Below are 17,010 nucleotides of genomic sequence, written 5' to 3'. Positions count from 1 at the left end.
TCCAAAATAATGAAATAGATTTTTTAAATTTTTTGTGTGTATCCGGTGTTTCCATGAAATGGTTAGTTGTGTTACAGCAAGGAGTAGTTGTAGCTTCTACTGTGACAGTTACATATCTGCTTCAACTTACACTCAAGGTAAAGGTAAAGGGACCCCTGACTATTAGGTCCAGTTGCGGACAACTCTGGGGTTGCGGCGCTCATCTCGCTTTACTGGCCAAGGGAGCCGGAGTACAACTTCTGGGTCATGTGGCCAGCATGACTAAGCTGCTTCTGGCGAACCAGAGCAGCACACGGAAACACTGTTTACCTTCCTGCTGGAGCGGTACCTGTTTACTTGCACTGCGTGCTTTCAAACTGCTAGGTGGGCAGGAGCTGGGACCGAGCAATGGGAGCTCACCCCGTCGCAGAGATTCGTACCGCCGGCCTTCTGATCGGCAAGCCCTAGGCTTGCTCTCTGTCTTCACCTATTAAAAATAATATTTTTTTGCGAAGAAGGTTTTCTTTCCACAGTATGAAAATCTTAAGTACATGTTGTTACATAGAATATCTTCATCAAAGAGTTCTTTACTACTTAGAAAGTGTTCTGTTGTCCCTTAACTTCTTGCAGCATGAGCTTGTGTAGGCAAGAGCTTGTTCATCAGAAGCGCAAAGGATCTGAAATGGACTATGAACAATGAAATTTCATAGGCTGTTAACATTTAGAATGCCTCACTCTTCCTTGTTGAAACAGACTAACATGGCTTTTCTTCTGAATGTACTCAAAATAGCTGTAGCAAAGAATGGTGTGTTCTTAGGAAAATGTTGCTTGGACAACTAATGAAAACTTAGAAACACAGAAAGATCATTGTAACGGTCTGTTAACTTCCCATGGAGTACTAATGGTTCCAGAAAACTTCAGTGTGGATCTGACAGAGCACCTCAAATGCAGAAGAAAAAGAAAACAGATTGAGCTATTTTACCATTGCTCCAACAGAGTGTCTAAAGTTGCTTGAGATATTGATAGTATCTGGCTACCAAGTGCTTCTTCCTCTAAACTCTCTATTTTTTGTAAATTGTTTGTGTTAGGCCAGGCCAAAATGTTTTATGCAACTATATCTGTTTCTGGCAACACCTGGGACTCAGCTGTACTGCTGCAAATAAAACGTTTTGTGTGTGTTGTAAAGTGAAATATACAAATGTGGCACTAGATGACAATGGTGAGCTATGGCAAATTCAATATATTTTTCAAAAACCTTTTTTTTAAAAGAAAAAGCATTTTCACAGCATTTTTATATATGTGTAGATTCCACCCTGTTCTTGCTAAATTATCATTTATGGTTTTGTATACTTCTATGGCTGTGTTTGGATTTAATGGTCAATTATGGTTTAGCATTACACAAACAAACCTTGGAGTGCTTCCCCCTTGCCTTTCTCTACTAGAGTGGCTAAGAGAAGTCTGGAAGCTTTTTTAAAACATAATAATATTAACTATAGTTTAGCTTACAGCTGCAAGACATACTGCAGCTCATTTTTGTAATGCTAGACTACATTTTTGTGTCGTGCTTGAATCAGCCCTGTATGTTTCACATATATTTCTGCAATTTATTAGCACTCGTTGTGGAATAGTGTGGGGATGTAAGGAGTGGACTTCGGTTGGATATGGTATTTGAACTTCTGTACTTTAACTGCTCATATAGAAGTTTGTGTACAAAAGTTTTAAATTGTCTTTCCAGTTTGCCTGAAATATTTTGCTGTTTGGCTCACAAAACAGATCAGCACGCAGTATTACACTGGTTTCAATTCTAAGCATTTGATCCTCTGGTCTCTTAGAAATAATGATGCTGGCCCTTTCAAGTCCTGTTGTGTGTACATACTATTTGAAAATATTCACTTTGCAAATATTATTGCATTTACATCTAGCTTATATTTAGCATCCCTCCCCCCAATTCATGTTGTCCTGTTTTGGAGGAGGATGAAGATCTTACCTGCGTGGGGCTTCAGCCCCATAACTGCTCTTTCTAACAGTAGTTTTTCAGTAAGATTTGTGCACAATGTCAGTAATGCAGTAATCTTTGCCTATGCACCACCACCTTGTAAAATGAAAAAAAAGGAAGATTCATGAAACCTTCAAAGCTGATACGACACAAGCTATTGTTGACTGCTTCTCATTTTGATTTCTCTGTACCCGGTATATTCTGGCGTAAAAATGCAGAGTGACTAACTGAACGACAAGAAGGAGCGTATGTGGGTATAGGGAAATTGTAATGACAATTTGCCTGCATTCTGTATTGCAGTTGGTTGTCTTCAGCTTGTATTGCCACAGGTTCATATCTTGTGTCTGACTTGTTCATCACACGGTACCAGTTTTAGGAAAAGTTATTTCTTAGAGCAGGTTTCTTTTTTTGAAAAATGAAAGATTGGAAACATGTTATTTAAAACACTCCAAGGAAACATAATTTTAGTGTTGCTGTGTTCTGGCGGAACCGTGCCTCCATACAAGCCATCTTACCCTCTGCAGCTGGTGTGCCAAGCAGATCTTATCCCCCCCCCCCAAGCGAGGCAGAGAGCTTTTAAGCTCTCAGACTTGCTTACTGAGCTCACAGGCGTCTTCTGAGACCTCGCAAGAGGCTCCCAGAGCCAGGCAGAGAGCTTAAAAGCTATTTTTTCCCCGGGAAAACCCTGCACAAAAAGCTGTCTGCCTTCCATGCTCTTAATTTATGGGATGTCAACCAATCAGTTTTCATCAGTATAAAAATGTACATAAGTTGCGAGTCACCTGCATGTTTTCAACGTATTTTATGCATCTGTTGAATCTTACGTACAATTTTCATTCATGGTCAATTGAAGCATCTTTCAGTTTAATTTATTATTACAATATGAGACACTACCATTCCTGTTTCTAAAATAAGAGAAGATCAAATTTCAAAGTTGGCAGATAAGCTGTTTGGGTTGTGGACTTTTAGACTAGTTTAGTGCTGTATTAGGCTTCTGTACATAGGTTCTGAATCCTAAACTGAATATGTGCAGACAGTGTTAGCATTTTCTAGGGCTCTATTGAAAGTTAGCAGTCGCCTATTTGATACCAGACTGGTCCTTACACTGCTGGGAAGTTGGAGTCAGCCATTCTCCATTTCTTCTGACAATTTGAATAGAATGAGTTTGCTGTCACTTGCAACTCAGATGCTTTAAGTACTGTATTAACTCACATTCTTTTAATTTTTAGATATTTAATGAAAATGTAGACCTGTCTTTTGTATGTTTGCATAGACTTCGTTCTGCATGCATTGCTTTAGGAGCGGCACAGTTTGATATATCTTGCAACAAGTATCAGTCTCTTGATTTTACCTCCTCTGTCTTCACTGATGTCTACACATGCTGCATGTTTCACTTAACTATTTAACGTTTAATCTCATTCCTCTTGCACATGTTACAGCTCTATTAACAGAGGTACTAAAACATGCACATAAGTATATATTGAAACATGTATGAAAATGCAATCCACTTCCACATTATGTGTATTTTTCTTTTGTTAACCTGCCAGGCCTTTCGAATGGTTTTGGAGATGGCAGTAAAGAGTCGGAGTTAAATGATACTCCAGGGAGAAAAGTTGAACCTCGTCGCCGTTGTGCATCAGAGTCTAGTATATCCTCAAGTAACAGCCTGTTGTGTAATTCAAGGTAAAAAAATGTGTTATTAGCCCAAAGTTAAAGTATGTTCAAAATATAATCATTTAGATCTGGACTTCCCATAAGCAGGGGTACTCCGGTTTGTCATTTGCCCTGTGCCTCTTGAAAATATTCTCTGGAAGGTTGCAGGACCCTCTGGAACAGTGAGGGAAGTGGTAAAAATCCCCATTTCCCTTCCTCAAGCAAGAATCTTCACTGGATTTCAGAAGTGGGCAGCCCAACAGTAATATTAGTTGTTGGGGTGAGAGACTTCTGGCATATAAATGGCCATGTCCATGAAACCTTGTAAAGAAGTATAACGATTCACGTGTTTCTTCAAGCTATTGTTACTTTTGTTGTTATTGTTATTATGTTTTCTGACACTTCAAATGTTTCCAGTTTTAGCCTGCCAAAATGTGGGAAAGGCAAACCAGCGCTTATACGAAGACACACGTTAGAAGACCGAAGTGAGTTGATATCATGCATTGAAAATGGAAACTACGCAAAAGCAGCAAGAATTGCGGCTGGTAACTGATATATTTACGCTATGCATTTATAAAAAATATCTGGCGTCTCTTCCTGCCTGCTCTCTAGAAATGAAGGGTGATGCCTTCCCAGGACATCCTGTTCTGTGGCCAGATGAATGTGAGACTTTGCCTATTTGTGTCTACCTCTTGACGATACCCGTTAGGTTTTCCAACTTGCCCCCGATGCGCCTCCTTCTAATCGATCTCTTATTTCCTCTGCCTCAGACATTTTGAGGTTGAACATAACAAACACAAACCTTCTCCCACCCATATTTCCCTCCTATGCACCCTTTTCTAAATTCATCGTTAAAATTGATCTGCTTTGAACACCCGTTACAACTTTAAACTCCTCTTTCCTTGTCTTGTCTTGTCTTGTCTTGTCTTGTGTTCTGCTCCTTGTGATTATAGCAGTTGGTCCCTTATGACTATTTAACCATTCCCTTTAGCACATCTCCACCTTGAGGCCTTGTTAGCATCGCCTCTCCTGCACCAGCCTCGCTTCACCTCATCTGCTTTCCCTCAGCTGTTGTCTCTTGTTCACGCCCTTGTTACTTCTTTTGTCCATCTAATATAAACTGTAAGCCCTTTGAGCACTATATTTTCCCTGTTCTATATATTGCCTTAACACACTGGTGTCACTAAGCAAATAAATTCAATTAACAAAGAACTCTTAGTTTGCATGTTGTGTTCAGGGCTTTCCATGTTGACTCTGCTCCAAAATGCCAGGAAATCGCAGCTGAGAACAAGACACATTATTGAGGCAGTATGGTACGGGATCCATGCTGTGGTTAGTTCAAGCTTCGCCGCCACCTTGGAGCAGAATGGCTTGCAGTTCAGAATCAGAAGAACCTTTATTTGCACCAGCCACTAGCCGTAGCAATAAAATAAAATACAGTGTACTGAAGATAGAGGTAAAAACTTAACTATACAAAATACATTCTGGAGGTTTACGTCAATGATCAAATAATAGATCTTATTCTAATTGCCCCTGCTAAATTTTTTGCAGTTTTTGCTGTCGCCCGATTATCTTGATCTGCTAGAAGAAAGGACACAGTAGCAAAGGTTGAGCGACCTGGTATAGATAGCATTTGAGGGGTAATAACCTCTCTCCTCAAAGGCTTTCCATTGCAGAGGGATCACCCTAACTCCCAGATTTGTCTGTTCACTGGAATAGACATATGGCGTCTATGCAGCTGAAGCTAACATGCAACTGAAGTTACCCTTCCATGTTACAACTACACAACTGGCACAAATGATAAGAGTTGGAAGGGACTGTTTAGGAGGGGAGGAGGAAGAGTTGACACACACAGAGACACACACAACCAGGGTTTGCCTTCCGCCACAAAATGGCCATTGTCGCTTTTAAACTTCTGTTTATAGGTATGGTACTGTATTTGAGTGCTGGGGCCTCTTAATAAATTACCTGCTCAGAAACTGTATGTATAATTCACAACACTGTGTGGAACGAGATCCTGGGCATAAACTTATACCATCGTTATACCTGAACCATATTTCAGCTTTTCTGGAGTTCAGTCTGTAAGTGCCTCAAGTCTGTTAGACTTAGCTGAGATGCTCCTGAAGAGCCTGTGGGAAACTGAGTTGTCGAGAAGTCTAGTCATTTGATACGATTAAAACACAACACACATCTGCATCCATTTCTAGTTACAGCAGTGGAAAGCGGAACTGTGTATTGGTAATTTAAAATTACAGTGGTACCTTGGTTCTTGAACATAATCTGTTCTGGAAGTCCTTTCGACTTCCGAAATGTTCGAAAGCCAAGGCACGGCTTCTGATTAGCACTGGCACCCCGGAAACAATAGCTGAAAGCTGCATCAGACGTTTGGCTTCCGAAAAACATTTAAAAACTGGAACACTCACTTCTGGGTTTTTAGCGTTTGGGAGCCGAAATGTTCGAGTACCAAGGTTCCATCGTATAAACTTGAAATAATTTTCTATGCTTCCTTTCCTCCAAGGAGCTCGAGGTAGTGTACATAGTTCTGCCTGTTCCATTTCATCCTCGCAAAAACCCTGTGGTACCTTAGCCCTCATGGCTGATGAGGATTCCTTATCCACCAAACTAACCCTTAGCCTACATTGGTTCACTTTATAAACTATTCTTTTGGAAAAATTAAAACCACGTGTTGTGTCAGTGTGAAATCTGGCATACAGAATGTAACTGAGGTAGGATATAATTTGACCAAATTTCACTCACACTTCGTATTGATTTTCTCTTGAACATTGGGTTTGCTGTGTGCACAGAATGGCAGGGTGGTGGAAGGACCTTTCTTACTTGCAAACTTCTCTGACTCGTAAAATGGGCTGCCTTTCAAACTGTTGCTGGGCAACACCGGTTCATACTGAGCACGTGCATAAATTTCCTCATTCATGGGAGCTTAGGCAAACTTTGGACCAGAAAATGTGTGGTTTTTTTGTTTTTTTTTAAGGCAACTCCTGGGTAATGGCACGAGTTAGACATTCCCCTTGAACTATTGCAATAAAAAGTTTTGCAAAAGATGCAGTAAAAACAAAAATCTTTCCAAAAAGTCCACCCACTCCCACTCCTTTTTCTTAATTGCAAGTCTGAGGGCAAGGACCATCTAATTATAATTTTTTTGTAAGCTGCTCTTAAGAGTCTTTTTGGCAAAAGGGTTGGGGAATAAATGCCGTACATAAATAAAACCAAACCATCAATGTCTTTGGGAAGGGAAAAAAAAGGTTCAAAAGGGCTAGTCGCTCATCAAACATTTTTCTTGTTCAAAACAAGTCATTTTATAGCATTTCTACCTCAAATTCAGTATGGACCTAACTCTTCTACCCTTTCAAGTTCCCAATCAAGCCATAGAACTTGAATCCCCACTTCCAGATTCCTTATTATAGTTCCAGAATGTGAGTCAACTGGCTTAACGTGGGACCATGACTGTGGCCTTATAACTAATGTGATCAATTATTTCAGTCCTACTTGTTTCCATGCCATGTAAAACTAATTACTATCCTTTGCAGGAATGCTGATTCTTGTGAACAAGCTATAGGAGTTGCCTAGTCAAAAGCATCATCATTATTCAACTAACCTTTACTCAGAGTCGACCCATTGAAGTTCATGGCTCAAACTTAATTTCAGTGGGTCTACTGTGACTAAAAGTTAGTTGACTTACTGTTTGATTTTTCTTCTTCAAATCTACACTAAAGAACAGGAGAACAGAATCACAGGACTGCCAGTTTCAGTTTGTGGAAATGATCACCCGAGAGTCTTAAAAGGCCACAGCCAACAAATTCTCTTAGCTCAACGTATCTGTGGCTTTCACATGCATAATATTAACTGGTTAAACTGGTCAGCATGTTACTCTGTTCTCCTAGTCAGCCAATGAACAATGTGTAACAATATATTGAGCCACCTCCAACCTTGATGTTGACAACGCAGCCGCTTTTCTGCATGGAATGGTTTGTTCCGAAACCTATGTGGTATGGACTGGTTTTCACCACACCAAAGGCTTGAGCAAGTAGAAGAGCAAAGATTAACAGCCGGTTACAATTGCCCAAACAACATAGGAGCTGCTTCATGCTAATGCCCTACTCAAAGGGCACACACAAAGTTTACCTTTTCAGTGTGTCAACCATTGCATCAACTGTAGCCGTTATTGGTTTACTCTCTCTCTCTTTTCCCCTTTAGAAGTTGGGCACAGCAGCATGTGGATTTCAACAGATGCTTCCAATTCTGTCCTTGAGCCTCTAAAAGTTGTGTGGGCCAAATGCAGTGGGTACCCTTCCTATCCAGCACTGGTGAGTTATTTGTCATTTATATTAGAGGTGACTAGAAGTAACATATCATATTTTTCGCTCTATAAGACACACCAGACCACAAGACGCACCTAGTTTTTGGAGGAGGAAAATAAGAAAAAATAATAATCTGAATCTCAGAAGCCAGAACAGCAAGAGGGATCGCTGCGCAGTGAAAGCAGCAATCCCTCTTGCTGTTCTGGCTTCTGTGATAGCCGCACAGCCTGCATTCGCTCCGTAAGACGCACACACATTTCCCCTTACTTTTTAGGAGGGAAAAAGTGAGTCTTATAGAGCAAAAAAAATATGGTACCTTTTTTTATACCAGGTGCACAATTTATTATGGGTGCATTTGAGTTCATGAAATGGCAAGTGGTAGTTGTCACATTCTGACTCTTTCAGAGTCAGTTTCCATGTAAGTGTCATGTTAGCCCAATTTTGGAAGCATACTCATTAATTAGTTTCCCAATATCAATTTATTCCAACTTGGTACAGAAAACCAGGTTTGTTTGTTGTTGTTTTTTAAAAACATATTGGAGAGTCGACGTCTCCAAACATGGATATGAAGGGACATACATATACACAGATACATATATATATATGTATTTGTATATATGTCCCTTCATATCCATGTTTGGAGTTGTCAACTCTCCAATACATTTTTAAAAAACAACAACAACAAGCAAACCTGGTTTTCTGTACCAAGTTGGAATAAATTGATAATGGAAATCTTAATAGATCCATTTCAATATGAGTTTATGCCTGGTTTTGGTCTCCTTTTATGATGACCTCTGTTAGGAGAGTGGGGAAATGTGTTCCAGTTATTTCTCCTTGACTTCTCAGCAGCTTTTGATACCATCAATCACGGTATCCTTCTGGAGCGGCTGTCGTGAGTTAGGGGTGGGCAGCACTGCTTGGTCTTCCTTAGCCATTTCCAAGAGAGTGATGCTTGGGGAGTGCTCTTCAGCTCTGTGGAGTCGTCAGTATGGGTTCAGTTTTATCCCCCAAGCTGTTTAGTATCAACATGAAACCACCAAGTTGGGCTATCCACGCTTTGGGACTATGTTGTCAGCAATATGCTGATGACAAACAGCTCTACTTCTCCTTTGCATCTGCAGGTGAGACAGTTGAAGTGCTGGACCAGTGTCTTGCCTGGTAATGGGACTGGATGAGAGCCAACAAACTGGAGCTCAATCCAGATAAGACTAAGCCACTGTTAGTGGGTGGTTCCCTAGAGCGAATGAATGGGAAGTTGCCTGCTCTTGACGGGATCACATTCCCTCTGAAGGAGTGGGTACATAGCTTGGGGTACTCCTGGATCCATTGCTGTCACTTGAGGCTCAGGTGGCCTCGGTGGTGCAGAGTTCCTTCCCTCAGCTTTGACTGGTGGCCCAGCTGTGCCCCTATCTGGACAGGGATAGCTTCGCTTTTGCTGCCTGTGCTTTGGCAATCTCCAGTGTAGATTACTACAATGCACTGTACATGTGGCTGCTTCTGAAGGTGGTTTGGAAACTTCAGCTGGTGTAGAAAATGGCGGCCACATTGCTCAGTTAGTTGCCAGGCCCAATTCAAAGTGCTAGTTTGGACCTATAAAGCCTTAAATGGCTCAGTACTGTTCTGTGGTCCAAACCACTGAGCCTCTTGGGCTTGCCGATCAGAAGGTTGGTGGTTCGAATCCGCACAAAGGGGTGAGCTCCCGTGGCTCTGTCCAAGCTTCTGCCAACCTAGCAGTTCGAAAGCACACCAGTGCAAGTAGATAAATAGAGGTACCGCTGTGGCGGGAAGGTAAATGGCGTTTCTGTGCGCTCTGGTTTCCGTCATGGTGTTCCGTTGTGCCAGAAGCAGTTTAGTCATGCTGACTGCATGACCCGGAAAGCTGTCTGTGGACAAACCCCCGCTCCCTCGGCCTGAAAAGCAAGATGAGCGCCACACCCCATAGTCGCCTTTGACTGGACCAGGGGTCCTTTACCTTTTTATCTTTTACCTGAAGGTCTGAACCAGGCCTTCAAATCATCATCCAAGGTCCTTCTTCATGTGCTTCTTCCACAAGAGGTCTAGAGGGTGGCAACACGAAAATGGGGCTTTTCTGCCATGGCTGTCTGTGGAATTCTCTCTCCAGAGAGGCTCTCCTGGTCCCTTCGCTACATATCTTTAGGCTCCAGGCAAAAATGTTCCTGTATAACCAGGCCTTTGAGTAATTAAACCAGTGTTTCCCAACCTTTTTTGGGCAAAGGTACACTTGTTTGATGAAAAAAATCTCGAGGCACACCACCATTACAGCCCCATGACGTCAGCGCGCAGCGTCACGCCGGGAGGGACGCACGAAAGTGTAACTTTCAATTTTTTTCCCTCCCCCTTGCCGGGGAACCTCCAAGCTTTGGGGGTGGGGGGAGGAGGAGGCAGCAAAGCGAGGGACTGAGGGACTCCTCCAACGACAAGGGTTGGGGAAGAAGAGAAAGGGCTATTCCGCTCCAGTCACGGGAGGGGAATATGTACTGGCCCAACTGGTGTGCGGTCTTCGGAAAGCGGGGTGCGGGAAGGAAGCCTAGGCTCGGGGTCCACCGACCTCGGCGGAGAAAGGCAACAACCGGAGCCGATGACGAGCCGGCGCGTGCGTGCAGTGGCTGGCCTCGAGCTCGGGAAGCTGCTCGCGGCGATGTTGACGCGGGGCGCGCGAGAGCTTGGGGGCGGGGCGGGAGAGAGAGAGAAAGAGTTGGCAGCACCAGGCGCTGTTACTTATTGCGCTGCGGACGCTGCCAGCAACTGCGGTGGTTGTGCGGCGGCCGCCGCCGCAGAACGTCCTCGTCAGTCAGTTGAGCTGCCTGGCGGCGTAGGGAGCCGAGGGGCGGGGCTTCCTTTCTGAAGGAGCTGAGGGTGGGGGTCCTCCGGCGCCTTCGGCGAAACGGCGCCGGCCCAGAGCGCTTCTAGGAGGCTGCCTTTGTGCGCGACGTAAAGCCCTCTTTCCCTCCCTCCAGCCCCGTGTCACATGTGGAAAAGGGGGCTGGATCCAGTGACGCAACTCGGAAAACTGTTAGGGAAGCCAGAGCAGGAAAGTGAGTGGGAGGCGGCGTCGCCGCTTTAACCCACGTTTCCTTTTTGAAAGAGAAACCAGTGTTTCCCAACCTTTTTTGGACTCGCTCGCGGCACACCAGGCAACATCTCGCGGCACACTAGTGTGCCGCGGAACACCGGTTGGGAAACACTGAATTAAACAATCTGGAATTTCAGTTGTGTTTATGAGAGGGAGTTATTGGTGATGGTGGTTGTTGTATGTATTTTGTGTTTCCATTCTGTAGTGTTATGCTATGAACCGGCCTGTGATCTTCGGTTAAAGGGTGGTATATGAATTTAATAAATGGCCATAGTAATCATAATGTCTAACAAATTAAAGTTTTAAGCATTGGTAACCAAAGTGTACTTAATGGGTAAATAGTGCACACAGTTGGTTATTTTAAAGAGGTTACTGTAGCACAGGGCTGGCTCGCCTGTGGCTCTTCAGAGATAGCTGGATTCAAACTAGCATCATCCCTGATTGTTGATTAGGCTGGCTGGAAGTGACAGAAGTTGGAATTGAGCAACCACTGGAGGACCACAAGTTAGTTATCCTTGCTGTAGCAGCCTGGGGCTTGATCATGTGGGAACCGAATGGGAAGTTACCACATTATTAAGAGCGTGACTCCTGTGAATTGAGTTTAATGTTGTGTACATTGGTTTGAGATTTATGTTAGTAGATGGCTGCCTGATATACAATAAAATCTTTAAGAACAGTTAACTAAATTATTATCCTTTCCCTTCCATTTTATAGATAATTGACCCTAAAATGCCTCGTGTTGCTGGTCATCACAATGGTGTTACAATACCAGTGCCACCCCTTGATGTGTTGAAAATTGGAGAACAAATGCAGACCAAATCGGATGAGAAGCTTTTCTTGGTTTTATTTTTTGACAATAAAAGGAGCTGGTATGTAACTTCTTTCTCAAATGAAAAAGTCCTGTATATTCTAACTGTAAGGGCAGCTGTGATAAATTGGGTTCCACAGCTCCTTATTTGCTCAGAAATGGAATTTTGCAGGAGAAGAAAACGTTACTTGCGTGATCCAAATAATTTTAGGAAGCATAAAAGCTCCAGCTTCTGAAAAACCTGACCCCTCCTATAGTAACTGTGTTTAGACATCATGATAAACCATAGTTTATTTTGAAAGGAATAAGGCTGTGCTAGCCTTGGGCTTAAAGGCTTCCCCTTTCCCTCTTCCAGCGCAAAAGCTTAACTTGAACTTTATTTGAAACGAGCCACCTTCATGATTCATGGTTTGAAGTTGGCTTGTTTTAAACCATACTTAAGAGTAACTATGGTTTTTTCAGGTTCAGATGTAATGATCAGCTACAGTGAACCAGAAACTGAATTGAAAGCTTCAGAACTTCTCAATAGCAGCACCAGAGGAGAATTGGGAGGAGTGTGCAAGCACAAGATTTGTGCAGGCATGTTCCTGCCATGATGAACTATGATTTATTGTGATGTCCAGTTGTAATCAAGGGCCTTATTTGCACATACCACAAAGCCAAGCCATGTTTGAACAAGTACGCACTGAGTGCATGGAGTGAAAATTACAACCGTTTTGCTCTGGTCCTGCTGTGAGATAAAGCCATAGTTTGACTTAGCATTATCTGGGCTTTTGTCCCTCCGAGCAAAGCATGTCCTGTGGCCAAGGTTCATTTCATTGCTTTACCAGTCATGGCATATCTGGGACAGATAAACCACAAGCTCAGGCTCAGATGTAACACTACATCTGGTACGCAGGCTGAGACCCTACCTGCCCACAAACTGTCTTGCCAGAGTGATGCATGCTCTAGTTATCTCCCGCTTAGACTACTGCAATACGCCCTACGTGGGACTACCTTTAAAGGTGACCTGGAAACTGCAACTAATCCAGAATGCGGCAGCTAGACTGGTGACTGGGAGTAGCCGCCAAGACCGTATAACACCGGTCTTGAAAGATCTATATTGGCTCCCAGTACGTTTCCGAGCACAATTCAAAGTGTTGGTGCTGACCTTAAAAGCCCTAAACAGCCTTGGTCCAGTATACCTGAAGGAGCGTCTCCACCCGCATCGTTCAGCCTGAACACTGAGGTCCAGTTCTGAGGGCTTTCTGGTAGTTCCCTCACTGCGAGAAGTGAGGTTACAGGGAAGCTTCTCAGTAGTGGCGCCTACCGTGTGGAACACCCTTCCACCAGATGTCAAGGAAATAAACAACTGACTTTTAGAAGACATCTGAAGGCAGCCCTCTTTAGGGAAGTTTTTAATGTTTGATGTTTTATTGTGTTTTTAATATCCTGTTGGGAGCCGCCCAGAGTGGCTGGGGAAACCCAGCCAGATGGGCCCGGTATAAATTATTATTATTATTATTATTATTATTATTATTATTATTATTATTATTATTATTAACCATGTGGCAGGAGTAGCAAATCTGCCTCTATCATTCACGTGTAGCCATAACTTGGCTTAACGTTGCATATGAATTTATCCTCTGCAGACTCTGGTGTAATGTTTGTCATTGTTAGCCTCTGATCCTGTTCAATATCCATCCTGATTGTGTATTTAGACCTTCGGCTGAGAAATGATGAAAGTGCCATCTCATACCAGTGCCGTGTTTTTAAAAAGTAATCTTGTTAGCCTGCTTGATAAAATGGTCCTCATTGAAATGGCCTTGGTTGTCTGAAAAATAAAGTGCAGGCCTAATACCTACGTTCTTGACTGCTGCACATCTTTTCCATGGACCACAGTTTTAAAATCACTTCCTTAGAGAATTTGTCCATTATGAGATTTTGTATGAAATTTTGGTTTACTTCCCTGTTTGAAGACCACTTGGGGCTGGTGGTAATGTATGGTTTTAAACATTGGACTCAAACATTTTTGTTCCACCATGCCTTTTTAGCTTTTCATTATTCCGATTAATCTGTAAGTGTAGGTTTCTTCTATTTCCAACAGTTATCCTTGCAAATTTTAATGGAAGTTGGTTTTAATTGTCTGTTGTAGACTGCTGTGAGTATTGTTTCGAGTGGAAAGGAGGACTTAAAACAAAAATTGCACGAGAACCAGGGTATTTTTTAATTTTCCAAAATGGTGATAAGTATCTGAGATGTTGACTTATCCTCTTCCAGGCAATGGCTTCCAAAATCCAAAATGATTCCGCTTGGGATTGATGAAACAATAGACAAGTTAAAAATGATGGAAGGTCGGAACTCAAGTATTCGCAAAGCCGTAAGGGTTGCTTTTGACCGTGCTATGAACCATCTCAGTAGAGTCCACGGAGAACCAGTCAGTGACTTCAGTGATATTGACTAACATAGATGCAGCCAAGGCACACAAAAAAACCACCCTGTATAGAGATCTACAAATTAACTTCTTCGTCTACAAGAATGTATTGAAGATACAACTTCGTAATCATTGATCCAGTGGCAGAGTTCTGCAGCAGATCCTCTGAATCACCATTGCCATATTGATTTAAAGATTTTTTTTATCATTGTGTTGCTGTTTGGAGGATTTTTCCACTAAAATATCTTGTTCATAGTGTTCATAAAGTGTACATATATGTATATTCAACTCTTAACTTATTCTGATTTTAGATGTACCTTTTTATTTCTTTTATTTTGGCTGGGAAAGGGATAGATTGTCATTTCCATTTCTTTCCGCATTTTTTTTAATTAAAAAAAAAACTTCAGCACCACCTTCCAGCTTAAGGTGCTAGGTGTTTCTTGAAGTATATAACATCAGATAGATTTGGCTAAATCATATATTATGATATGGTGCTGCTTATGAAACTTGTATGTGATCTGTAGCTTTTTAACAAGACCTCTGAATGTTTGATTTTGCATAAATCAATTAATCTTTGCACAAAGTACCACATAGTTAAGATGTAAATTTACAACAGCAAATGTGTATTTTAAGAGAAGAAATTACATTATTTTGGAGGGTACTTTGTGAGAAAGACAACAGAAGTAAAAAAAAAATTATGCTATGTACATCACTTGAAAAATCACCAAAAACACTCCATTGTTGCCCAAAATATCACTTTAGAAATAATTTGTGTTTTACACACAACCGGCTTAAAGCCTGTGAGTACATTATTTCTTGCAAACCATATCTCATCTATCTCCCCTGGATTTTATGTGCCTCCCTGTGTTATATTTATTGTAGAAAATGTATTACTTTGCTTTATAAAGAGAAATAAATGAGAAAGTATATTGATATACATTTTTATATAGGCACATAAGACAATTTGCTTTGGGAGAAAAAGCTGTCTTGGAAATGGTTGTACAAAATAACTTGATGGGTTGTGTGTCATTTGACCTTTTTTTGTAACTTGTAATCTTTCTTTCAAAGGGGATTTATGTAACTTTTAATTTTAGAACACTTTGGTAGCAATAGAAACTTTGGATACATTTTTGTATGGTACATGTGATGTATATAGAATTAGTACTTTATTTTTATTTCGAAGAATTAAAGCATTACATTTAGGGAAGGAAAATGATAGGGTGGGTTTCGAGTAATAACTTTTATATTAAAAAAATAAAGTAAAACTATTGATTGTTGTAGCTACTTTATTTCTATGTTCACTGGAATACTGAATTTGTAACAATGGAAATGGCAAGTATGTTTTCAATGTGATTTATAATGATTACACTATTTATAAGTGCACTGCGGTGGACTCTTCAGTGATAACTTAAATGCTGTACCGAGATATATAATATGCAACACCAAATAATGCATATGAATGCACGAAATATTTATGCCCAGCTTCTTTTTTTTAAAATGGGTTAGCAAAGATGGCAAAGCCAATACTTTTAAAGTCTTTTTAAACAATTTCATTGAATAGCGTTCTTCATTGTAAAACCTGCTTGGATTTTTATTTTAAAGCTACAACCAATTTTGGAATAGTTTCTAATGTTTTTTATTATCTATGGTTTGTAATACCCCCTTAGAAGCTTGAAATAAACTTCCTTTCTCAAGTGATACTTTTGTCATGCATTTGGCCCCTTAGAATGTCTACATGAGAGCCAGAATCACCTAACCACTTTCTCATAATGGAAATCACTACAAATGCAATATACAAAGGATCCGGTTTTGCACCGAGTTGCATTTTGAGCCACCTGACCGCTCACAGATCTCATATGCAGCAATATTTGTGATCGCTAAGGAACACTTCTAGGATCTCGAAGGTTTAACTTCTCTGTGTTTGTGTTACAAGAAGAACTCTGCAGGGGCACTTAACGTAATGTCTGAGCAGCCCAAAGAAAATTGAAGTTGCGGTAGCTTAAATGTGAGGACTCCAAAACTACGTAAACTCTGATGTCACCGCTGGACAAAAGGATGTGCATTTGGGGCTGATGGAGAAAATAGCTCCTGTGCTTTTGCACAGTTGGTTTTTCATTAATCATGCTATAAACTGCAGTAGGCAGAGGGCAGGTCACATATCCAAAAGAGGTCTGCATTGGAAATTCATCGTATTTTTCACTCTATAGGACGCACCAGACCATAAGACACACCTAGTTTTTGGAGGAGGAAAACAAGAAAAAATAATAATTCTGAATCTCAGAAGTCAGAACAGCAAGAGGGATCGCTGCGCAGTGAAAGCAGCGATCCCTCTTGCTGTTCTGGCTTCTGGGATAGCTGCGCAGCTTGCATTCACTCCATAATATGCACACACATTTCCCCTTACTTTTTAGGAGGGAAAAAGTGAGTCTTATAGAGCAAAAAATACGGTATCTTCACATCAATCGTTTCTTCATTGTGCATCTTCTAGATCTGTAAGTACCTTGTATAATTTTTGGGTTGCCATTTGCAGGAGTTCCAATAAAATGGGAACATTTGAGAGTTTGTTGAAAGTGCTGGAGATGATGGAATGTGGCTTAAGGAACAGAAACATGGGTCACAAAGGTGAGAGTTGATCCCTTTGACCTGTCAGGAAAGAGAAGTTGTACAGTGCAGTGACTTATGGCCTGCGTTCTTGTTTTCTCGGAAAGGAAGTGAGCAAGTGAATGTTTGCTTTGAGCTTAAACTTCTACA

At 41.5% G+C, this 17,010-nt stretch overlaps 1 protein-coding gene across 4 annotated transcripts in view; it reads left to right on the top strand.

Annotated features, from left to right (window-relative positions):
• The window catches only part of BRD1 (bromodomain containing 1), a 43,426-nt gene extending 27,469 nt beyond the window's left edge, over window positions 1–15,957 (top strand). For 3 of the 4 annotated variants that reach the window (XM_028746472.2, XM_028746469.2, XM_028746473.2), the window contains 5 exons: window positions 3,523–3,658; window positions 4,046–4,173; window positions 7,841–7,950; window positions 11,753–11,907; window positions 14,106–15,957. In XM_028746472.2, the coding sequence (XP_028602305.2) occupies window positions 3,523–3,658; window positions 4,046–4,173; window positions 7,841–7,950; window positions 11,753–11,907; window positions 14,106–14,289 (713 nt within the window). In that variant the 3' untranslated portion in view covers window positions 14,290–15,957. The remainder of the gene's footprint in view (window positions 1–3,522; window positions 3,659–4,045; window positions 4,174–7,840; window positions 7,951–11,752; window positions 11,908–14,105) is intronic. The other variant, XM_028746471.2, reaches the window with a different exon arrangement.
• Window positions 15,958–17,010: the final 1,053 nt, after the last annotated feature.

This window comes from Podarcis muralis, chromosome 10, assembly GCF_964188315.1.
Source record: "Podarcis muralis chromosome 10, rPodMur119.hap1.1, whole genome shotgun sequence".
In the NCBI taxonomy this organism is placed as follows: domain Eukaryota; kingdom Metazoa; phylum Chordata; class Lepidosauria; order Squamata; family Lacertidae; genus Podarcis; species Podarcis muralis.
The sequence above is the reverse complement of the archived record's forward strand: the minus strand, read 5'-3'. Positions and strand labels throughout refer to the sequence as shown.